The 26,335-nt window shown below is 35.5% G+C and overlaps 1 protein-coding gene across 5 annotated transcripts in view; it reads right to left on the bottom strand.

The window, feature by feature from the left end:
* The window catches only part of slc44a5b (solute carrier family 44 member 5b), a 340,353-nt gene that overhangs the window by 179,233 nt on the left and 134,785 nt on the right, over positions 1-26,335 (bottom strand). Inside the window, exon 1 of one of the 5 annotated variants that reach the window (XM_051933316.1) lies at positions 10,190-10,474. The exons of the other annotated variants lie outside the window; for them this stretch is intronic. Within the exon in view, the coding sequence (XP_051789276.1) occupies positions 10,190-10,226 (37 nt within the window). The 5' untranslated portion in view covers positions 10,227-10,474. Of the gene's footprint in view, positions 1-10,189; positions 10,475-26,335 lie in introns of those variants that run through there. 5 annotated transcript variants of the gene reach the window in all.

Here is a 26,335-nt window from a genome sequence, read left to right as displayed (position 1 = left end):
AACATATCAGGTCATAAGCTTTTCATTAAGACCAAGATCAATATTCTAGCCCAGGAGTTTTCAAGTAATTGCATTACAGATGGACAGATGTTAGCATTTCAAATATTGTGGTGTCGGCATCGAGCGCAGCAATGGATGGATTCTCTGCTCTTTACATGGCTCTTGGAAGTCGCTTGCTATCCTTAAAGGGACTGTTCGCCTTTTGCTGCACTAGTTGGAAAAAGCATGCGATTCTGCAGGCTTGCCACACATATGGACACCCCTGCCACTGGTAACTGGTAATATAATGCTAGCTCATGACAGCTTCAGTGACTCATGCTTGATTGAGGTAACTTTCCAGCACTGTCACTATATATATATATATATATATATATATATATACACACACACACACACACACACACACATCTCTATATATATAAAATCCAACATCTGTCTGCCTGTCTGTCCACTTTCACAAAAGAACTACTTAACGGATTTAGATCAGGTTTTCTCCTGTAATTTGTTTGAACATTCCAGATGATTTTGAGAGACAAAGGCTGCAGGCCGAGGGGAGGGGGAAGTGTTACATCAGGAGGGGGGAGCCAGACGGGGCCTTCCTCACTCACACGCCAGCCTCCTTTTGAGTCGCTCTACCTCTTGCCACGTGTTGAAGCATACCTTATCTTTGCATAGCTAGAGATACCTGTTTATTTATTGATTTTTAAGTTTGTCCTGTTTCACTACTGTGCGGGCAGAGCTGCAGGGGTAGCCAGCTAGATAGATAGCTAGATAGATAGATAGATAGATAGATAGATAGATAGATAGATAGATAGATAGATAGATAGATAGATAGATAGATAGATAGATAGATAGATAGATAGATAGATAGATAGATAGATAGATAGATAGATAGATAGATAGATAGATAGATAGATAGATAGATAGATTTAGAGTAAAACATTCGGTCTGTCTCAAGGCAAAGAGAAACAAGGAAAACAAGGAAACATCTAGAAATAAAATTCTTACAACACTAAATTCTGAAACCTACCTAATCCAACTCAGAGTGATATGAAGGCCAGAACATATGTTGGCAACATTGGGGGTAAAACCCAAGCTAGTGCAATCTACAGAATTTTTACCTCACATAAATAACTACAGTTATATTTGTTCACATTAATTTACATCAAATCATTCAATCATCCAATAACTTAAAGTTGCTTTATTACTTCATGTTAACTAAAACAATCACATGAAACAAATGATTACTCATAAATAACTTATTACATACCCAATAGGATAATTCAGTCATCAATAACTACTGCTTGCTTCTATTTATTATGGAATTAAGATCTAAATTATAACAATATATAACAGCCAATCTGTTAGCATCGGTTAAGCTTTAATCAGATTTGTTAGTGGTTGTGTAGTTTTCCAAATACTCTAATAAAAATGTAAATATTAATTTTACCATCAGTCAGTAAATGATTATTCTGGTAAGTAGTATACAATGAAAATACTATCAAAATATCTTTAAAGCACTCCACTACAGGTAAATATGTACTCATTTCTGTTTATTGTTTATGTCACATGTCAAATTTTTATGCACATTTTTTGCTTGTTTGCTTTATTACAGTTTAAGACAACAAGATTTATCTTCTATGTTTTTACCTGTCCATAGGCTTATAGCCATTACTATATTAATATTCACATTCGTGCCATGTTTTTATAAAGTGCAACCTAATTTATATGGTACCATACTGATATAATTAAAAGAAATTTAATTTGGTTAATTTGGACATGCAAATATCAGGATTTCACACGTCACATGTGGCCCATGTGTGGCTGTATTATGAATCTGATTAGGTGATTCATTTATTAAAATCACATTGTCTCTGGCACACTGGATTTAACCTATTTTGAATATTAGCCTAGGCACTGGCTATCTGGTGTTCTCTCCATGTCTGCAAGAGTTTTCTCTGAGTACTCAAGCTTTCTTCCAACATCCTGAGGCTTGAATATTTATTAACTTTACATTGACTTTGTGTTGTGTTGAGTGTATGTGCCCTGCCATGGAGCATGCCCCATCCAGGGTTGGTTTTTGCTGTCAGGAATGGCTCAGGCTAATCATGATCCTGAACTGGATTAAGAAGGTTTGAACATGGATAGTTTGATAGATTTTGAAAATGTTTGTAACATGCATGGGTTGTCCATCTGGCACACAGTTTAGTGCTACTGGCCTGCAAGTGTGTACACAATCAGGATTAGACACAAAGCATTTAAATGGTGCCAGTAGTAAAATATAGATATACAGTAATCCCTCGCTATATCGCACTTCGCCTTTCGCGGCTTCACTCCATCGCGGATTTTATATGTAAGCATATCTAAATATATATCGCGGATTTTTTGCTGGTTCGCGGATTTATGCGGACAATGGGTCTTTTAATTTCTGGTACATGCTTCCTCAGTTGGTTTGCCCAGTTGATTTCATACAAGGGACGCTATTGGCAGATGCCTGAGAAGCTACCCAACGTACTTTTCTCTCTCTCTCTCTCTTGCGCTGACTTTCTCTGATCCTGACTAGGGGGATTGAGCAGGGAGGCTGTTCGCACACCTAGACGGTACGGACGCTCGTCTAAAAATGCTGAAAGATTATCTTCACGTTGCTACCTTCTGTGCAGCTGCTTCCTGAAGCGACATGCTGCACGGTGCTTTGCATACTTAAAAGCTCGAAGGGCATGTATTGATTGTTGCTTGTTTGTTTTTCTCTGTCTCTCTCTATATATCTCTCTCTTTGTCTGCTCCTGACGGAGGGGGTGTGAGCTGCCGCCTTCAACAGCTTTGTGCCGCGGTGCTTCGCATACTTAAAAGCCAAACAGCCCTATTGATTTGTTTGCTTTTCTCTATCTCTCTGACATGATCTGCTCCTGACGTGCACTCCTTTGAAGAGGAAGATATAGTTTGCATTCTTTTAATTGTGAGACGGAACTGTCATCTCTGTCTTGTCATGGAGCACAGTTTAAACTTTTGAAAAAGAGACAAATGTTTGTTTGCAGTGTTTGAATAACGTTCCTGTCTCTCTACAACCTCCTGTGTTTCTGCGCAAATCTGTGACCCCTAGCATGACAATATAAAAATAACCATATAAACATATGGTTTCTACTACGGAGGATTTTCTTATTTCGCGGGTGGCTCTGGAACGCAACCCCCGCGATGGAGGAGGGATTACTGTATACTGTAATTTTGTTTCTAAAAATATGTATTTGAAATTGAGAAATTTTTAGTGTAAGAAGTTATAAAAACATCTCCACTGGGAATCCTGCTTGGCTTGAAATGACATATTTCTGACTCTTTGTTTAATCCTATTGGCTGTGATTTTTCAAAAATTTGAGATACATAAAACAAGTGCAGGAGACAATGCCTTTAGCTACAGGATACCAAAACTTTGGAATGATCTACAGTACCTATTAGTACTAGAGATACCCATTCATTCTCAGCATTTAAATTAAGACTGAAGACTCTATTGTAAACAATTTTCAGAAACATCCCTTCTATGTGCAGCTGCTACGGTTGTTCCATTTTGCTTTCTTATATTGATTTCTGGTTTACTGTACTGATTGCTTTCATTTTGCTGTTAAAAAGTCTATCATTTTCTTTCTTTCTTCACGGTCCAATTTTGGTAACTGCTCTGCTTTGCAGTGGAAGCCTCATCACATATGACGGACATGTTTCGAGACTTCTTCTATGCAAAAGTAATTGTTATTTATTTCCTACAGAATGATGCTGATCTGCAAGAGTTGTAATTTGTACTTGAACAGTTGCTGAATTTGGTTTTTGGCAAAGTGGAAGATTTCCCAATATAAGTGCAAATTCAGATAATTTTATATGTTGGTGGGCACAGATTTCAGTGTGAGTTTAAAAAGAATTATATTTGCCTTAGCATATGCATATATGAGATGTATTTACTAAAAGTTTTTTTATTGAAAATAAACTTTTCATAAATTAGTATAGGCAACATTACTATATCAGTGATACACGAGTTAGTAAATACTACATTTTCATATATAAAAAAAGGAAGTCGCTGCATGAAAATTAATTGAAATTCAGATGAAAGCAAAAATTTTGGGGTTTTATGTGCTCATTCATATTTGCAGAATTGCTGTAACTCAAGACCCACCAGTATTTTTTAAATAGCATCTGTGACCGGGTATGGGATCTGAACCCCAGATGCTGGATCTGTCAAACTGTAGTGTTACCCACCATTCACCTGTGTTGCTTTCTTATGTATATGTTTTTATGGTCAATTTTTTAAAATATTTTTAACTATCCACATGTATTATTAATGTGAATAGCTATCACTGAGGCACCATCTCCTTTGCAAGTAATACAATTAAACTAAATCAATTTCTGCATCTTTAAACCATACAAAAATCCCCACTTTTGCTGGCAGCTCTCTTTACAGTCATTATGGTTTGCTAATTTTTTAATAAGTCAGAAATCATAGTGAGAAAAATGAATAAACATCAAGTGCATTTCTCACATTTTTTAAATGTGTAATTAGTCCAGTCTAGAAGGTCTTGACTAGACAGGTATTATTATAATTAATTGTATTGATGATGTACCTGCATTGTCAGCTGTGGTTTCTACAATATCTGCTTTAAGAAAAATGTAAGCTGTATCAGACATATCCAGCGGAGTAATACAACAGCTAAACAAAGCCTGGGTTGTATTTGTTTCCCATTTCCCTTACAATAATGGGATTCAAAGCCTTTTATCTTTAACAACACAACAAGTAGATTATTGATTTCTTACATTTAAAACCAGAAACCTTTAGTCTATCAAGCAAGTGCTGAAAAATAACATTACATTTACATTTTTAAACAGCAGTAATTTTATAATTATACACTTTTCCTATGGTTAAACATTGCAGTATATAAATGAAATAAATATTTGTATCATCTATAAGAGGATCTAATTCCCATGGCTAAGTGTATGCCAAAGGGTGGTGTGCTTGGTTTAAAATAAAAACAGAAATATTGATGAAGTGAAACAAATACTTCAAAGTACAACAAACATTTGCTTTGGATTTTAAATCAATGCTGAGGTGTTATATGAATATATGAAAGGATCAATAAACAGAATAAAACACAAAGGAAAACTCTGTAACTACTGACATTTTGCATTGACCTACAATATATCATTATAAAGTGCCTAAAGTTGTAGATGGCACATATCAAACTCGGTGTACCAGACATATTGGACTCATATCACTTTCCGAGATCCACCGAGGTTTCTGATTCTAATAGCCATTAACAAAGCACTGAGCCACTTTGACAAAAAGAACATTTACAGTAATTACAGTTGTTAATTAATTTACTACCACCATGCCCCTAAATCTGGATGAAAGCCCTCAAACTGAACATAACTCAGGATCCATGACACTACTCGTAGATCTTAGATTGACATCCTTGGAGAGGCAGCCCCACTCAGACCACTAAAGCACAACAGGGAAGTGTGCTCAACCTATTACCAATTTCACTGTTTATATATTGCTAAACATGACAGAAACTCCATCATCAATTTTACTGATGGCACAGCACTTGAGGGTCTGAATACTGATGTAACACTCTACATGAAGGAAGTTAAGCTCCTTATTGAATAATGCAACTGCAACAATTTGTTCTTTAATATTAGAAAAATAAAGCAGCAGACTATTAACTTCAATAGACTTGGTAGAAGACATTCATCTGCTGTCATAAAGTGGAAAAATTGAGGAAAATTACGATATGGTCCCACCTAGCTCATTATAAACAGTGAAACAATAACACTCTTCCTTGTCAATCTTTCCAAGCCAGTCCCTTGCTAACTTTCACAGATGCGACATGAAGAGCGCATGAACTAGATGCACTGCAGTGCAGTATAGCAAATATATTATTACAGATTACACTGCCATGTAGCAAGTACTTATCATGGCTCACTTCAATGCAAGTGCCACAATGTTATCTAATTAGAACATTTATGACAAGTAGCTGCTTGAAGAAAGCACTGGCCTTCTCTAAAAAGCCCAAATCCCAGCTATAAAATGTTTCCCCCACAGATATTATCATAGCATTCCCACAGAATACTATTCTGCTATACCACACTCTGTATAGTCATCTACTTAACTTGATGTCTAAATAAGACTCCACTGGGGAAAGCACCTGCACTACCAGTGTGAAATCCCTACCTGTTCAACATACACCGTCAACTGTATCACACTCAACCATCTTAGTCTTCACCCAGAGTTGTCTGCTATTAAATCAAATATACAGCATTTACATGTACAGTATTATTTAGTTGTTTCATGATCAGTTTGGTTCATATGGGATTTTAAAATCAGATATGTATATTTTTAATTTGATGTTGTTGCATATTTATTGACATCTATTGCCATTTTTATTGTCATTGCTGTTTTCACAAGTCTGTGTCTGCTGCACCTTGTTGCTGGGCACTGTACTGCAGTGACTGTATATCTCTACACCAGAAGGAACAGCATCAAGTATAGTCAATTGGACCATAGGACATAAAGACAATAATCTGAGCTGAACTCTACTGTATATTATATGTCATGCTATGACTACTATGAAATGCAGACACATGAAACACTAAAGCCTATCCTGTTGGAAAGATCATACTTGGTTACAGTATACAGAAGATATCTTGCATTTACTAGGACATTTTACTTAGTTTTTCCCAACCATTTTTAGAACTTTTGAAGATGTAGCCCATTATCAATCAACTTTTTCCTTCTAAGCTGCTGTCATTGCTGTCATCAGTTTATACTTAAATTGGACATAATTACTCAAAAATGATTGTGTATTCTAAGGATCATCACCAACAGTGACTCCTCTACATCACAAGAAATAAAAATATTCTTAATAAAAAAAATAGATTACTGTAAGTTTGTTTTTCCCCTTCTTGTCATTCTTGTCATTTACCTCCATGGGGACCTAATGGATTTAACAAGTGGTGCCTTAGCCAAGCATAACTGAATTAGAAATGACAGTAATGGCATGAAGTGCTTAATCCAATAATAGTAATCATGTATGCTGATGATCTATTACTGACATCAGTGGCTGCTTTGTTACACAAGGGACGTATAGTTTTAGTCAAGGTCTGCTAATGAGATCCAACACTATGAGCAATGATACTGCCATATTAACTGCACTATCTATGAAGACTACACTACAGCTATATATTTAGACTGACTACTACATATGTAGTTCAGTATATGCTGTAGTCAGTGACTTTTTCCTATAACAACTTAAGACAATATTATAAATGTGATTTAATGGCTTCAGTACTCAACCTGTACACTGTCCCACCTGACATTAACAGAAAAAGAATGGAATTCTGCTATCAAAAACTGGTTAGAACACAAACTCAAAAGGAATATTTTAACTAGAACATTAATACATATAATTTTTTTTTTGTTGGCTTACTTGACCAGTATCTACGTTTCTGCATCTAACCAGAGGAAACTGGTTCTGTAAACCTCATCACTATTTGATATATATCAACAAACATGAATCATAAATACAAACTTCAAGTTTCACTATACCATAAATATATCCTGCTGCTTTTACTGTACATTAACCATTAATTTTTCCTTCTTTTATTCCATTCCTCTTCTTCTACCACTAATATTAATTTATTTTAATTGCCACAAAATACTTATGAAAAGGATATAGTGGCCAGTAAAGGAGTAATTTTAAAGTTGGCGCAAGACTCAGAATGAAGCCAAAATACATGAAAAAAAAATGGCATAGGGCACTGAAGATGCAGTAACAAAACGAGTAATGTAATAAATAACCAAAACTCTCTGAGTCTATACCAGGGTTTACGGCCAGTCTATCACGTGGGGATACCTAAAGCACTTTCCCATCATGTTGATACTCTTATTTATCTCCTGTTTACTCCCTCTCTTTTCTCTTGCCTCTGGCATCTTTTATTCCATTACAAACACTTATTCTCCTTACAAGAAGTTCTTTGGCTACATGGCCAGTAGCTGGACTATCAGGTCATAGTAACCAGTGTGGTGTTCTACAGTGAAGTCTCCTGGAGAAGCAACCTGAGCTCAAAAGAAGCACAATGCCTAAACAAACTTATCAGGAAAGCCTGCTCCATCACAGGGTGAATCCTGGATACACTGGAAGCTGTTGTGGAAAAGAGGATGATAGTAAAATTGGATGCCATCATGAAAAATCCCCTCTATCCTCTCCAGGAGGCACTCTCTCAGAGCATTTTTATCCACAGGGTCATTCCACCACAGTTGTGCTAAGAAGCTACTCTACGGGTTTTATTTTTATTTACTTATTAATTTATTGATTTAATGGCTGTATTATTTGTCCTATGTGTCTGTACCCTTCTTTTTAAGTTTCTGCTGCTGTATGTATCTGAATTTACCCGTGGGATTAATAAAGTTTATCTTATCTAATCTAATTAAACCCTAGCCAGAACTACAGAGGGGGGAAGGGCATCCATTACTTCCACAGTCAAAAATGGTCTATATAACTACTGGGTTTACACTCCTAAAAATCTTTTCTAGCTATAGGTCTCACTTTGACCTGAAACCCAATTTCCCCATAAAGTGTCAGGCCAATCCCCAAACACTTGTCTAGCCTGTTGTCCCATAAAGATCCCACCTACGTCCCCAGAAATTAATGATCTTGCAAGTTTCGTTCATAATGGTGAGGCATGGTACCCCCCTCCCCACCATTTGTGGCCTAGAAGGACTGACAATGTCACCAGTGCTAGTGCAAAATCCACCACGGCACTTTAGTGCCTAGCACTTGTTCTGCACTATGTCACCTTGTGACTGAGGTCTGTAAGAGACTTTTGATTACTATAATTTTTATAAGAAAATATCAGTAGCATTAAAGTACAAACTAATATTTGTGCACACATGGTTGCTAATTGTGAAAAATGTAGAAACACAAATTCTAATGAATCAATACTTTCTATTCACAAATACCACTACCATTTCAGTTTACATAATAATTTAGAGGTAACAGTAGTTAAGTATTTTGGTTTTCAGTGCACACTGAAATAAATAAACAATTGTTTTAGAAATGTCATAAAGAACAAGCAGAATGATCCAGGAGGATGGTTCAAGAAACTGACTGACGTAATGTTCTTCCATGCACTTAGTAAGACTTGCTAGTTGTCATGTACTGTATACAGTTTTCATAACAGAATAAAGAGCTGAATTCAAGGAATATTGCAGAACAAGGATATAATGGGGAAAGACTTTTATTTTAAGCGTTGTACTCTGTGCGAAAACATCTCTTGTCTTTTAACCAATCAGAGTGTGATATGTAAGAATTAATTTAGCACTATTATGCAAATTCAATTGTCTATAAAGTAACTTATTTCGGGGAATGTTTTCTGTAGAATTGTTTTTAATATAAGAGGAGAGAAACGTTTCTACAATAAAATAGTATTCCTGCTTTTACATTATTATGCTGAGATATTTTAATTTGTTGTCCATTTATCTTGTGGAACCCACTTTGGCTGTATCTTTGCTGCTGGGAATTTTTGCCAAACATACAATCACAACAGTTATCATCCTTCTAAGCTTAAAAGTGGTCTGTGACGGGACAGTGAGTAGAATGGACTGAGTGCCATCTAAAATGAGAAACTGTACCAGTGGGTGGTATGAACAAACTCAGTCTAGTATACTGTATACAAAATTAAAAAACTAAAATAACTCCTTGAAAACTATCATAAAATATAACTAAAGTGTGTTACTTAGTAATCAGCCTTTGAACATGTTAAAATATTAAACATTATTTATATTTGTTATTGTTAAATGTTATTTTTCAAATATCAACCTTTATTATTATACTTAAAGTAATAGTTTTAGTATATATATATAACAACATACATACACACACAGACACACACACACACACTGTAGAAAGTATAAAACTATAAAAATGTTCTTTAAATATAATTATTTCTTTTCATAAGAAACATTTTATCAGACTCATTTTTCACATTTGTACAATTCAAGGTATCCTAAACTGCACCGTCCCAGTCAAACTTGATTAAAAGTTAATTTTAATACTTTTTAAAAAACAATTCCACAACTCAACAGAAGTGCCTGTCTAATGAGCATATTTTCCTGTTAATCAGGTAACCAGATAATTAGTGAAAATGTTTACATTACCATGCTGTCCGTTGTTGATGTCTTCTGTTTTATTCATGATTTAAGCTGAGTGGCTGTCTGCAAATGCCCTGCTGTTTTCTTCCCAGTGCAGACTATAGACAGATTCCTCATGAAGCTTAGACATTTAAAAATAATATCTCAAGTAACTGGCAAAGATAAAGCGAGCACAAACAGCTGACGCAGACCAGAAGGAGTGGCTTCCTGAAGCTACAAATGCATGCTCTCCTACAAAGCCTCAGCATTAAAACACTGCCACTGGTCATCTTCCCATTTGCATCTGCACTCAGATGGTCTACACAAAAAAATATAAATAAATCAATAAACAAATAAGAAAGAAAGAAAGAAAGAAAGAAAGAAAGAAAGAAAGAAAGAAAGAAAGAAAGAAAGAAAGAAAGAAAGAAAGAAAGAAAGAAAGAAAGAAAGAAAGAAAGAAATGTTGCAGTTTGGGTTAGATCTGCTGTGCTCCGATTCCAGTGTGAAACGCCTGGCAATCTGTCAGCAGGCAGTTGTTGTTTCTCCCAGGAATTCTTACAATGAAATATTCATTCTTTTTAACAGTAATGTTGCTATGTTGTCAGCAGTATCCAGAATGATGGGTGAAAGTCATGCTGGCCTTGTCTGATTACTTCACAGGATTTTGGCAGCACAGAGGTTTACAGTTCTGCCAGTCACTGATGGGTGTCATCAATCCAGTTTAAAAGGAGCGTTTGGAGATTACCACATTGAATATTAATTTTGCACTCCACCCCACTCCCCCAGCCCCTAGTGCAAAGCAGGGATTGTAGTTGTTGCTTTCAACTCTTCATACAATAGCACATGCTATACTTGTCAATCACAGGTTGAGATGACAAAATGAAAAAAAAAATCATATTTGAACTTTGTACTGCTTGGGCAATTTTATTTTTAGATCTTTCAGAATACGCTTCCTCATATTTAAGAAGATGACACTTGAGAAATGACTTTTTACATTTTATTTTATTTTATTCTGGCTCCATACACTGAGGATGTGAGGGGCATCGATTTCAGGCAGTCAATAAAGAATATTAGTCTTAGAGAATGTCAGTGTAAGTTATGTTCCTAAGTGGCTAAAACTGTAAACCACAATTCTATTTTCACCAATAACTCACCAAGGAGTCTCTCAAGACGTCATGTAATGAGCCAGTGTTACCTTTACAGAAACATTAAAACAACTGTGCTTGGATTCAGATAAAAGCACCAACAAAAAATACACATAATATATTGCCTACAAAGGGTAATGATACTTCACCACCTCAGATAGATGCAGAACTGACTGAGCAGTGGTAACTATAGGAATACGTATGTTCCCTTTGTATCTGCAGAGATTTTTCCACTGAGTACTGAACATATCCTTCTATATCCCAAAGACATGACTGGCAAATTAAATTAGCCCTTTATGAGTTAGTGTTACTTGTACTTGAACACTTTGGCTTTATTCATACACTGAGTCCAATGCAGCATGGTAGGATCTAACTGTATGTGACCCTTAAACAGACTGAGTGAACAAATGGATGAATCTTAATATTTACATTTAATCAGTAGAAGCTTTTATTAAAAACAGCTTAAAGTGTGCAAATTATACTATAAGTAGACAAGCTACATCACAAGTTACAGTAAGAATCAGAAGTTCAATCAGCATTAAGCTTGCAATAATAGCACTGAAAACAAGTGCATTAAATATTAAAAAAGATTGTATATACAGTAATATGCACAACAAGAAATCATATCATAAACAGTACAATATGTGTTGTCATTCATTTTATATCATTATTAGGGATCATATCCTGTACCATATTTTATAATGAAAACAGTTAATTGCCATAATTTTGGTATTAGTTCTATTTATAGCAAATGAACATATTCTAAATATTGTCCAGTTAAAAGCTGAAGTGGTTATATACGATAGCTAAGTTAATTTCTGATGATGTTATTTTGTGATCTAAAACCAAACTGAGTAAAGATAAAGAGCACCACTGATGATTCATTACATATAGCAGATATGACAAACAGTGCACACAAGTTTCTAAGGGCAATTTTAGTGAAAAAATGTAGTTTTAAGGCCTGTGATACAAAATTGTGAGCTCAAACTATGAATAAACTAGTTTTCATGATCATTTGAATAACCATAAAGACAAAAGCAGTTCTGGTTCTAAAGCAGTACTTCACTCCAGAAAGTTTGACATTCAAGAGTCTTATTAATAGTAATATACTGCTGGTTGCTTATTTTTCTGGTGACAGAAGCTTTAACCATTAAATGATTTAAACAGAAACTTTCATACCCAGAGCCTGAAAAAGGTGCACATACCAAACATGACATGACAATCCATTTCAAGAAATGCAAACTAGTTTTAAGTCTGCACAGCATGGTGCTGATGACTAACAACTTTTTCATCACACTGTGGGGACTGGGTGGTCTCGTGGCCTCGGAACCCCTGCAGATTTTGTTTTTTTTTTTTTTCCTCCAGCCCTCTGGAGCTTTTTTTTTGTTTACTTTATTCTTTGTTACTTAGTATTGCCTAATCTTATTTTTATATTTTTCTTTTTCTTTCTTCATCTTGTGAAGCGCTTTGACATACATCATTTGTATGAAAACATGCTATATAAATAAAAGTCGTTGTTGTTGTTGTACTAAGGCTCAAGCTCATGGCAGAAAGATTAAGTACATTTCTTACAATGCCATAAAGTAACTGATCTTTATTAATAACCACCTGAATTAGAAAAAATGTTTAGTAACTGGAAACTCTGCTGCAGCAAATAAGCAGGCTTGATGCTTCATGAAGACACAGTAGTAGATCTCCCACTTAAGCTAGATGCTAGACTAAAGGATTGATGGCCTGCCCTTTTGTGTAGAAATGGATTAGGCCATTAACATCTATGCCTGCTTTGTGTCCCTCTGTTATATGCTTCAGTAAATGGCCAAAAGGGAGACAGCAGTTCAGAAGTCATTAATGTAGTCAACTGTGTATTCCAGGAGGAGGACACTCTTCTTGACATGGTTAATAGCTGCCACTATCAATAGGCAGGAGTCAGAAACTAGCAAAGATAAATAAAGAGGCATTTTTCCTCATTGCTCTTGGCTCTGAGCATGCAATTTAACTTCACTGCTTGGGTATGATCAGGGCCTCAATTATATGTACTTGGCCTTGGCAACAGCCAAACAGCGGGTACATTTAGTGTGAAGCTTGCACATCAATACACTGTTTCCAGAGGTAATATGGAGTCTTTCCACAGTCCAAACACAGAAAGATCACATGGTTTCTATAAACTACCTTAATATGCACATGTCTGATTGTTTTTGGTGTGCCATGTAATTGGAATGTTAGAATAATGAACACAATGGGACATTCAGCTGAAGATTACTGTATTCACCTAAATCTTGCAAAATGACATCAATATTACGTTTTGAACGCCCCTAAAATACTACTTTCTACTAAATTATTTGGTCATTTATTTCATATGTTTATGGTTGCCTGTGTGAAGACAAAATATTAAGAATGTGTTTGAAATTTGTCCTTAAGCTTCCATCTGTATCTCAATATTCTTGTTGAAGCAGTCACTTTAAAATAACAGCTGAAAACCACCATTCTAATTTCCTACCATAATTCTGAACACTTCTATATGTATCCACTCAAACTCAGTTTGCCTAAATTGAAAATGTTTGGTTCATTTAAGCATTCTTCATAGAACATACCCTACCGTCCTAGAATTTCTCTAATACTGGTGTCTTTTTTTTAATATGTAGAACAACAATGTGCACATTGCTCTGGGTCAGCATTACCAGTGCATTATATATCTTAAGCATAACCACCCTTGACTTCTACTCCACATGTGGGGCTATACTACCTAACATTCTATTAGCATTCTTAACCAATTCTGTACACTGTGCACAATGACTAAGTCCATCTCATAATGTGTGTTTTCATATTTCAGATCCCACTATTCTATAATTAATACTTAACATGTTTACTTCCTATATGTAATACACTGCCCCTATTTACATTAAATCTGCCACAAGCCTGTCCAAGCAAACGTCCAGCAAAGCTTCCTGCCTTTCATTCCGTTGCTGGGACAGGCTCAAGTTCTGCATTACTCTAATCACATTAATTTGTATATGATGGTGTGATACCTTTTCAAGCCACAAAAAGACTGACTTCTCTGGAAGTAAAAACAGACTCATTAGTTAACTCATTAGAGCTCTATCACACCTTTGTGTTAGGTCAGCTTTTCTTCAGCATCTGCAAACTGCTCATATCTCTCTATTATAATAAAACAATCCTGTGACGAGACGTGACTTTTTCAGAGAGATACTTTCACGTCCCATGAGACGACACTTTGTGCCAAGAGATTTAACCACACCCGGGGCCAGAAATAAAAGACAAAGAGTAGATGACAAAGTAGAACGTCGTAAAGAATTCAAAAACGTTGGTGCGATACACATGTAGAGCAGGTTAGAGATAATGAAAGTACTAAAATATGAACGTCTCAAAACAATGATAGTAAAGATCACATTAGCGCAAACAAACGGAAATTATTACTCGGTGAAATAACAGAACAGCGAAAAGAGACTGAATATATTGTTCGGATTTAAACTTTAAGTCGGAGACTCGTAGATCGTTTAATTCGTGTTGCCATCAGGGAAAAGTAGTGTTTCTTCCCAATGAAGAGGCATATCCGCGCGAATTAAAAGATTTGTTGTTTCGTGAAAGTGAAATCCACACATGCGAGCGGCAGAGATGCAGGCTGAGGGGGATAGGGTTTGGCAAGCAAAGCAAACAGGGGCCAAAGCGTCATAGTAATTATAATGGTAAACTCTCAAAGACATCATTCCAGCATGCACTTCTTACCATCTGTGCCAATATGAATAATTATGGAACATCACTCATATTGATTGGTCACTTACACAAATTAAGATATTTGATTATTTCTTCAAATAATGAGAATGTAAAAATAAATTCCGGAGAACTCTTTTCCTCTTCATACAGTCAGAACTGAAGTGTAATCAAATGAGCTATCAAAAGGAGATTCAAATAATGATAACTGACAGCAGAAAATAAAAGATGGAAGACAATATTTATTGACTGTTTTGCTTATGCATGTTTAACTTGTATTTAAATGTTCAATTGAAGCAGTGCAGGAAAAGAGTTTCTAATCATCCATCCATTTTTGTGCTTTGCTTTAAAGCACTGCAGGAGGCTAGAGTTTTTCCCATCATACAGAGAAACAAATTGGCGACCCACCTTCACAAGTTATACCCAAATAACCTTACACATGTCCTCACTTACACTGTGTCAGAAGAAATGTAAGACAATATAAACATAGAAAGACAATGGGAACACAGGAGAGTGTGAAAACTAAATGTACTTAATATAGCAAGAGGGTTTTGAGCCCAGGTCATTAGAGATGTAAGTCAGAGCTAATTACTCATTGAAACCTAAACTGTAAAGTAGTATTCATTATTTTCTTTAATTTTTTCACCTTTTAAAACAAAATAGCTTAAGTTTATGAACATTTCTTAATTAGTCTAATATATGTGTAGGTGTGCACATGAGTGAGCCCTCAATTATCCGGCACCTTGTCCAGGGTTGATACCATAATGGGTGAAGGAGGATTAGAAATATTATGTATATCTTTGCATTAATGTTTGTATCATAATTCAGCCAGGTCATCTTTTAGTTAAAGAAACTTAATTTTTATCCAGTGTAATGCAAAAGTTTAATAAAGTTTTTACAGCATTTGCATCACATAGCAATAAAGACATTGTACAACCATGTATCACCTTCATACTGAGATTATGAAAATCAACACTTTGCTAAATATTAATATAGCCAAGATACAACATGTAGAAAAAGAACAAAAAAGGGGGCCAAATACATCCCTGAGGTGCAGAGTATTGTTCGGAGACATGGTTTACACAGTGTTGAAATACTACTTTTCAGCAAAAACATACTTTAACTGATAAACTAGTTGATCCAGTCTTAAGAAAGGCCAATGTAATTGTCCAATAGTCAAAAGTGCATAATAATGTAACTGGATAAAGTAATACAAAAATGGAGATATTATTTTCATCAGCATTTCGTACTACTCTGTACTTTTGCTGCCTATGTGGAGTTTGCATGTTCTCCCGGTGACTAAATGTTTATTTTTCTTCTTTCTTCCCTTTGGGTGCTTCATTTTTTCCTCTCACATACCAAAGGCATGCAAGCTATGAACTCTGGCAACTTTAAACTACTGAGTGTGCACATCAAGGGTTAATTCCTGCTGAAGTTATAAATTCAGTGTGTGTTTGTGTGGAGAACTCACAATGGATGTTTTCAGCAATGATGGAAGCACTGGACCCCCATAATATTCTGCTGCAAGCACTGAGTTTCTGCAGTATTTCTTCTTTCTCTGCCATTGTAATTTGGGACTTTAACAAAAAAAAACTTGATATATGTACAGTATGTGTTTGTTTCTGTGTACATAGTTTTTGTTTTCATGTATGTCTGAGTCTTTCTGGCATGTTATTATGCGTCTTAACTTCAGCATACTGTATGCGTAATTGTATTTGTAGTATAGTGCACTTGGCTCATAAGTAGAGATACACTTTATTTGAAGTATAGTTACAATTGACACTAGACTGGTGGCTCAATACAACATAAAACCAAATAATTGAAATGGCAATTCCTCCAATATATATATTCATTTATGTCAGCAATTAAAACAAACAAATCAACTAATTTTTCTCCCAATTGCTGGATGTCAGAAAGAGTAAAGACGCTAACGTAACACAAATTCAGGGCCTTACAATTCAACTACTAACTGTCTTGGAGAGCTCTGTGTGAAAATAAATTTCACACTTTGCTAGCATCTGTCATAGGCAGCGTCATTGCTATTTTAAAGTCCAGTTGGGTCAACTTCCACATATAGGGAACAGGAGGGATGGTTTCATTTTTCACAAAGCTAAAACAATGTACACAGTTTACTTGCCTGAAAAAGTGATCATCACAGCTGTTCCACAATTACTTTTTTTCTCTATATTTTTCTACCATGTAATAGAGACAGTTGTGTGCGTAGTATCAGGAGGTACCAGGCAACTACTGGATTTGCTATTCCTCTGTCTGAACATTACAAAAACCAATTTATTTTACATACAACTGCTCTACTCTTGTTCTCAAATGTTGTGTAAATTTACTGCCTCATTAAAGATACTGAAGCAGGTGTTGTTCAATAGGAGATTCATTCACAGCAAGCTGGAACAGAGCGAGCCTTTATACTGGGTAAATATATACAGTATATATACACACTTATGCACACATGTTTAGAAACTGGGGCAATGGATGCAATCAGAGTCAAGCCCACAAAAATGATAATCATGTGATATATTACCAAGGGTTTTTACAGGCTGACCTTCAGCTGCCTAATCATGTAACTTTTAAATATTTTCTCATTAATATGTGCAGCAAGTACAGTCTTTAACTGAAGATAATTTATTCTGAACATCAAACTATCCATTCAATTGACCTGTTTTTTTTCGCACTGCATAGTCAACTAAAGCCAATACTGACCAATTTGAGCCCACAGAAGAAACCAGTCCTAGATGAGATGCCAACCCATCACGGGCCTCATAAATTCAACCCTACAAACCAATACAATGAGACAATTTATTCTTCCTTATTTTGACGCTACAGGCATGAATCAGACATGTAGTATTCCAAAAGCCAATAAATCTTAAGTAAGGGTTAGAGGCCAAATACCATATGTGAATGTGAAGGAAATGGTCAACTAATTAGTATCTGTGTTAATGTCATGTTTTATCTGCTTTAGGCACTTTACAGAACTATTTATAATTTGACAATAGAGAATTAAATAAAAGTGCAATGATTACATCCTAATGTCTAGCATGTTATTGCATACAAGAAGTGTACAGAAAATATTGAACACATTTTAACAATAAAAATAAAATTCAGTAAAGTAACCTTTTACTTTTTTCAACCTTGAACAGAGCCCAATGGATCTTTAGTCAACCAAAGCCTCTGCTTAACCTTCCTCCTCACTAGGTTAGTAATCTCTTCATAAATAAAATAATTATGTGTGTCTAACGTGACATCCCCAAAAGCAAATTATTCAATAACATTCACATTCACTGGTTCAGAGTTGATTAACCAATGGTGGTGTATTTCTGCAATTACCTGAACTCAATAGTTTCTCTGACACACATGGATATGATTTAAATATTAAAATACATTTTAAATTCAGAAAAAGGAAATGTGGGGATCACAACACTGTCCAAGGTGTCTCTTCCAAAAAGGAAGCTGTTGCAGAAGCAGTGAAGGAAAGGGAATTTCATTACGTTTAAATAGCTAAGCGTAAGTGTTTAATTAAGATTGACTGATTGTTAGCTCTGCACTTCTTGGCCATACCATAAAAAGGATCATTTACAATGTGATTCACCCATCCCACACACAATTCTTCAAGGTCAAATAAGCACTCTTTATATTATGCTGCGCTTTTCACAAAGGGCACCATTGTATGAAATAAACCAAACAACACAAATTAAAACCTATTATAGTGGATGATAGTAGTAGAAAAAAAATAAATATATAATTTAAATAGAAACACTTTCACTGTGTCAACTACAGAAAACAATTTTGAGGAAAAAAAATACTATATTTCAAATACTTAAAAATTCTTGTTTTTACAGACATCCTGGTCCAATAACCAAATTTGCATGGAATGGTAAAAGACTTCAACTGCGCCATTGCTCATCCTCTCTGATTAATAAAGAATGATATTCTCACTTGAATACAGACCCTCCATCCAGTTTACACTAAGCTAGATAGATAGATAGATAGATAGATAGATAGATAGATAGATAGATAGATAGATAGATAGATAGATAGATAGATAGATAGATAGATAGATAGATAGATAGATAGATAGATAGATAGATAGATAGATAGATAGATAGATAGATACTTTATTAATCCCAATGGGAAATTCACATTAGTCTAGTCGTCCATCCCCCCACAACCACCACCCCATAACCCCCCCCCACACACTGAAAACACTTTAGGACCACTCTCCAATAAACCAATACTTGTTTTTACAATGCTCATACATTCCAAATTTAACCAAACCTAAAACAACACAGAAAAACAACTAATCTGTACACTGAAGTTAAAGATAAGCTGTCTCCAATGGACAGCCATAACCTTATATATTTTTCTTTTGTGTATTTGGGATTATATATATTCTAAGACATTGTCCTTTGTTTTTAAAATTCCATCTTTTTTATTTTACCTACACCTCCACTATTCTTTAAAAATAAAACATATGTGGATGTCCTTCAAAACTGACCTCATACTGTATGTCTTCTCTTTTCTTATTTTTAACTGAGCCTTGACTCTTTTCTCTATGACCTTCCTGCTTAAGTCTTCTAATACACTTTTTTTTTAACCAACTAACATTTGGCAAAGAGGATTCTTGTTGGTATTTTTTTCTGGAAACATCCAACTATGCTACAGAAACCTTCAGCACTTACTGATATAACACTATATACATGAAAACTTCCTGACACTTCATAAGCACTACGCTCCCATGGAGTGGTGATGACTGCCACTCTCTTGTTAATTAATGAAGAACCAATTCCACCTCTCTTTACAAGCTTGATGAATTTCCTCTTTTTTCATATATTTATGCTACTTTATATATGCAATGATTGCGGCACAGTGGTTACCCTCAATGCTTCATGGAATGGATTGACAACCTGGTTGTTTTTGCTACATTGCACCCAATGCTGCAAGGACAGACTTCAGCTCAATAAAACTGAATGAACTAAGCTGGTTGAAAATAGATGGGTGGATGTACATATGCAACATCTTGTCAAACTCCTATCAAAAGTAAACTTTCTTTTTAACCCATAGTAAATAATAAAATGCTGTTATTCCAAAGGTAGGATCTCTAAGCCTCCTTGAGTTGTTAATATTAAGTATAAAATTGACTATTTGGGCACCTTATTGTATTTCAATGTATATTGTATGCAATGAGTTGAGTAAGCTATCATAATTAAATGTTTAAGATGAAGGAATAGTGGGGGCAATGGCATAGTACAACCTTTCACTGAAAAGCATTTTGTGATTTAACCTTTTTTTCAAAATAGGTAAAACAAAATCTTTTGTTTATTTTATGAACCTATTTATTCCACTATAGGATTGTGGAGCCAGAGTGTATCTGGGCAGCACTGAGCACAAATAAACCTATAAGATTCCAGTTCACTGAAGGCCATGACAGTTAATAGCAAATATGGATGGAAGCTACACAGAGAATATATATAAAGAGTCAAAGATAATGTGCAGATCTCACACAGATAGTAAACAAGCTGGGCTTTGAACCCAGGTCTATGGAGATGTGTGGAATCATGAACTTGTACAGGAAATACAGATGAAAAAAATCATAGGAGGTAAAGTTACACATTCTGTTTGAAGAGATTCACAATTAAAAGTCTGTAAAATCAGCACTTAATATCCTTAGTGTATTTGTAAGAGGAAACACTTTCAGTGCTGCAGAGAACAATAGAACACATGTTCAATAATTTGGGAATTGTAAACTGGGTGTCAATTGCAAATTGCTTTTTTAATTCTGGATATTTAGGCACATTATAGATTTAGTCTTGATTCATTACAGAATCATTTTAGGAATAACCAAGACACTCCTGCTGGAGAACTCTGCCTTAACAATCAGCATGTGGTGCTAATCCTCGTTTACAATCTGATTAGAAGGCAGCCTGTTTCTACAGCAACAGATGGCGTCCTTAATCCAAAATTAATTTGGCCCACTTCATTTAATGACATTAGCTTCATATTTAAAAGGGCTAAGGAGCTGCAACTGGGTGATCAGTAGGCCATCAGGAAGTCTGGCATTTTTTAATGTAAAGTAAAGATCACACAAAGGAAGCATACAGTGTGCCATAATAATGATAGCCATTTTAGTGGACTATTGGGATTACAGGATTTATACAACCAAATGCTCTGCTCTTAGAACCTGCTATACTGGATGACAACGTACTGTAAAGACCAAATTTACTATGTCATTTACACTATGTTCATAAGATAAGCCTTTAATGATTTCTAAACTTTCCATTTGCAAATTTCCACATTTGAACTTGTAACTTACTTCATATCTTAGAAACTGTTCATTAATACAATGGAGAATATTTTAAGCAAACTACCACATGACAGAATGTTTTATGTTAAATATTCAAAAAAATAAACAAGTTGGAAAATGTATGTACTGTATGTGTTCAGGGAGTCAGTTAACTGAGTTGAAAGTTAGAGCATTTTACATTTTTTTAGTTATTTCAAAGAATCAGTGTTCTAATTTTTATATATTAAAAATGTAACCCAAATAGGCTTATGGTGACTCTATAGCTTTCACAGACAACAGATTCCAATTCAAATGATGCAACAAATGGCATGGATTGATGTGCTGTCGTTAGTAGTTGGTTGTGGAAGGTCTGTGACAAACCCTAGTTCAATTTTCAAATTTGAAAAATATACTCAATAAGTTAAAATCGGTTTAAGTCCGGTCTGATGTTACATAGTCTTACATGGTCAAATGTGATTTTAAAATGAAAATACACATCTAGGGACACCCATTAAGAACTGTGTATTGAATAGCTGAGAAATTCTGTGCTGCAAAGGCTATACCCACAGGGCTTCTTCCTAAAACACCCAATTTCTTCAGTCCGTGTGTCTTAAACTGCTGCTGGGGTTTCAGGGAGAGAGCAAAAGATACTAAATAAAAATTTGACGCTGAAACAAAATAAAAGGTAAAATTGCTGTTATCCATTGAGCAGCTTGGTAGCACAAGGTAACAGAACCTTAATAATTAATCTGCACGTTCTAATGAGGGCTGCAATAGTGTAGACAGACAGACACACACACATGTAGACTACTGAAGCTACTGGGCTCCAAACATTTGAAAACTGACACTATCTGCTACGATATCTTTCTCTCATTTTAACCATTGCATCACTATATGACATAACAACAGCAAATACAGTTTAGATCAGCATTGTGTTCTATGAATATACAACATATTAAAATGATGCAGCTATTTTGTCATATCATGTTTGAATTTCCAATTAGACAGTAATGTAAAATTTCTTTAATTATTCATGTAGATAAGCAGTCAGAAGGTGGATGTTATACAGCCTCATCTGTGCATCTAATGGTATTGTTAGGCAGATTCATTGATTTGGGTGTATGAGTAATAAATTCTGCATCTCCTGTGGCTCTTCGTTATCAGCTCTCTTAACAGCAGTCCTTTTGACAGAGTGTGACACACCATTTACTTCAGATACATATTTTGCAGTTCATATTTTCATGACTACACCTGCCAATTCTTTCAAGCTTACATCGACTCCTACACTATCATCATAACGCTAAACAACAGACAGCACACACAGCACCTGTGACAACATATCATTCACGGTTACCATTTGCCTGTTGCTACTGTCAAATGCCAATGGATAATCGGATGTTATAGAAAAGTTTTTCCCTGCACCAGATTATGTCTATTTTTAAACAGGTTTTGCTTATTTTTAAAATGTATAATATGCTCTCTGCACACACAACACACATGTATGTGTTTATTAGGGTCTTTTTAGGAGACTTTGACTGTAGAAAGTTTCATCATAAACAGAAGCTTGCTCTCTGTAGGATCAGGTTAACAAAAGCAGCCCTCATCTTTGCAGTTCATCACTGCCCCAACTTTGAGTATAACAATAATGCAACAGGCCAAGTGCATATTTGTTCATTCTATGCTCAAAGGGTGGTGCTTACAAAACTAGAAATGCATGTAAGGAAGTAAGTGACTTTTTTGCTTTTTTTGTCTTTATGATTAACTTACCTCAAACAATGCAGAAGTAAGCTCAACGACCAGCAGCTTGAACACATGTCTCTCCCAGAGTTTGAGTAACTTGTATTGGGATCTGTTTTGCCGTCAGGAGAGGCTGTCGAACAAGTAAAAGAGGAAAATATGCACAATATACTAGTTGAAGTAACCTTTCTCAAGGTAAATTTTAAACAGTAAACTAATCCATAATTGAAGTCGCATACAATGTTTCTTTGCTTTAAGACACTGTACACGAGTTTCTAAATCAGCCAAAGCTTTTCAAGGGGAGATACTGAAACTGTAATCGAGATATTTCAATGAAAAGTAAACTTTCCCAACAACAAATTTCCTTGAAAAATAAGTGTAGCAGATTTCAACAAAATCAGTCCATTGGGAGCTGAATTGTTTAATGTTGTCAGACAGATGGACAGACAAACATGACAATCATAGTGGGTTCTTATGGCAATACACAAACCTTAAAAAGTCAGAAGATGCCCAATGCAAAGTTTTTAATTGACAAAAGGAGTCTTCAGTATAAACTTTCATATCTTGCAACATACTACAAAATAGTAAACATGAATATCTGAGAGACCAAAACATTTTTTTAAATCTGACATTTATGAATACATTATATTTAAAGGAATAAAGATCTACTGATGGCATTTATAAAACGAGTACAGCACTGTATTTCCATCATGATTATAGAGAAAAGCCAAGCAAAATGACACCTTTTATTGGCTAACTAAAAAGATTACAATATGCTAGCTTTCGAGGCAACTCAGGCCCCATCTTCAGGCAAGATGTATTCGATCACTTTAATATTGCCTGTCTCAGATTTCATTTCTAAGCTTGCCAACTTCAATGAGAATACAGAATCATACTGTTTCAGTGATTTCTATTTTTAAAAGGAAGTGGTATTATTGGTATATTAGAATACACAACAGAAAAGATTGGGGATGCACAGTAAAAACAACTGATTTAACTAAACATTAGATGAAAGACTTCAAAATATGAAATTCTCCAGATTTAAATTGGTGAACAGTGTATGTTTTTTAGTTTGCACTTGGGTCAAAAATTTTAAAATACCTAGGTCAATAAGAGATAGCTGTATATACAGTGTCACACACTTATGAATAGGAGGCAGCTGAAGGCCTTGGAGAAAAATGATAACACATCTGCCCAGGGGGTGGCGAGGTGCACTAACGCTCTTTCTAAGTTCACTGCAGACCTTTCCTGGGAAAACCCACCAGGAGCTACTGCCTCGACTCGACACACCACTTCTGATCCTGGCCCCGAGGACGACATCACTTCCGGCCCCGAGGACGACATCACTTCTCCCAGACTTCCTATAAAGCCTTACTCCCTTCCTCTGGAATTCAGTTCTATTTTGGACTCTGTCTTGTAAACTTCACTTGCTACCAAACCTTTGACTTTTGCAGCCAGGAACACATAGGTGGCTGCCCCAAACCTTTACAATGTCTCAGGTCGCTTCCTGTCACAACAGATATTCTTAAAAATTCTTAATAATAATCAGACTTTCTGATTACTGGAGATTACAAAACACATTCTGATATATTTTTCTTATGCAATAACACTGCAATTGTTTTCTTTCTGTAAGTGTATTGTCTCTGAGGGAGTGACAGGAGCAGAGAATCTGGGTGATGAGTTCATTGTTGGGCAAGATGACAGACAGAAGACAGCCTTTACTTTCAAACCTTCTAAATAGCTAGGAGAGAAACAGAAAATGGACACAGTGTAAAGTGGAGATAAAAAATAAGAAGTAGAGAGAATACTAAAGAACAACAGGACCTCCTGAAAGCCGAGGAGACAGCCAGCATGTTAATAAAAACATTTGAACAAGTCAGTACCATACAGAGTCTTGTGTTTTGGGAATCAAGACCAACCCATTGTATTACAGTGAAATTTCTAAGACTTGCTAGGTACATTTATTGGCTTCATCTGTTCTCGCCCTTAAAGATTAACACACACATACACGTAGTAATCCCATCCAGACAAAGTCTCGAGTCGTGCCAATTTCTAGCCACTCTGCAATATTCTGCTTAAGATTCTCCATATATAGGGATTCACTATCATCAGCTCTAACAAACATTCTGGTGTCATCGCGACAAAAAGGAAAGCGCAACTCTTTTGCTGATATGCTATTTTTCTAACTAAACTGTGTCTTTCTTTTACTGTAGTCATTCTAATTATTGAACAACAACCTCATTAGCCTTTATGAACCCTGTGAATAATAGTAAAATCCGATACTCCATTTTAAACAAATTTAATTCTTTCACCAGGATAGATTTGCCTGATTTATATAAAATAATTTCACAACTGAGACCCTCCACCTGCATCCTTGACCCAATACCAACAAGTTTTTTCAAAGAAGTATTGGGCATGCTAATTGATAGTATTCTTGACATAGTAAACATGTCATTAGATACGGGGTCTTCCCAGACTGTCTTAAGACTGCTGGAGTTAAACCCCTGCTCAAGAAAAATAATTTTGACTCCTCTGCTTTTGAAAATTTTAGACCTATTTCTAACCTGCCTTTCTTAAGTACAATTCTACAGAAGGCAGTCATTATGCAGTTAAATGATCACTTGAATAAACATGCTATTCTTGATAAGTTTCAGTCGGGTTTCAGAACAAATCACAGTACAGAAACTGTACTCGTTAAAGTAGTAAATGACTTGCGGGTAAATGCAGACAGAGGCCATTTATCTGTTCTCATCCTCTTAGACCTGAGTGCCACATTTGAAACCTATTGATCACAATATTCTTAGAAATCGCCTTAGTCAATGGGTGGGCCTCTCTGGCAGGGTCTTAAATTGGTTTGAATCCTACCTGACAGGTAGAAAATTCTTTGTTAGTTGTGGTAATTATACTTCAAAGACACATGATATTCTATATGGTGTTCCACAAGGCTCTATCCTGGGTCCGTTGCTCTTTTCGATTTACAATTTTCCGTTAGGTCAGATTATCTCAGGGCATAACGTGAGCTACCACAGCTATGCTGATGACACACAACTGTATTTATCAATAGTGCCTGATGACCCCGACTCTCTTGATTCACTAACACAGTGTCTCACTTGTGTTTCTAAATGGATGAGTAGTAATTTTCTCAAACTAAATAAAGAGAAAACAGAAATTTTGGTGATTGGCAAAAATGGATATAATGAAGTTATTAGAAATAAACTTGGTGCATTAGGAATAAAAGTCAAGACAGAGGTAAAGAATTTAGGGGTAACT

Source organism: Erpetoichthys calabaricus, chromosome 10, assembly GCF_900747795.2.
Source record: "Erpetoichthys calabaricus chromosome 10, fErpCal1.3, whole genome shotgun sequence".
NCBI lineage: Eukaryota > Metazoa > Chordata > Cladistia > Polypteriformes > Polypteridae > Erpetoichthys > Erpetoichthys calabaricus.
Note: the sequence above shows the minus strand (reverse complement) of the source record. Positions and strands in the feature narration are given on the sequence as shown.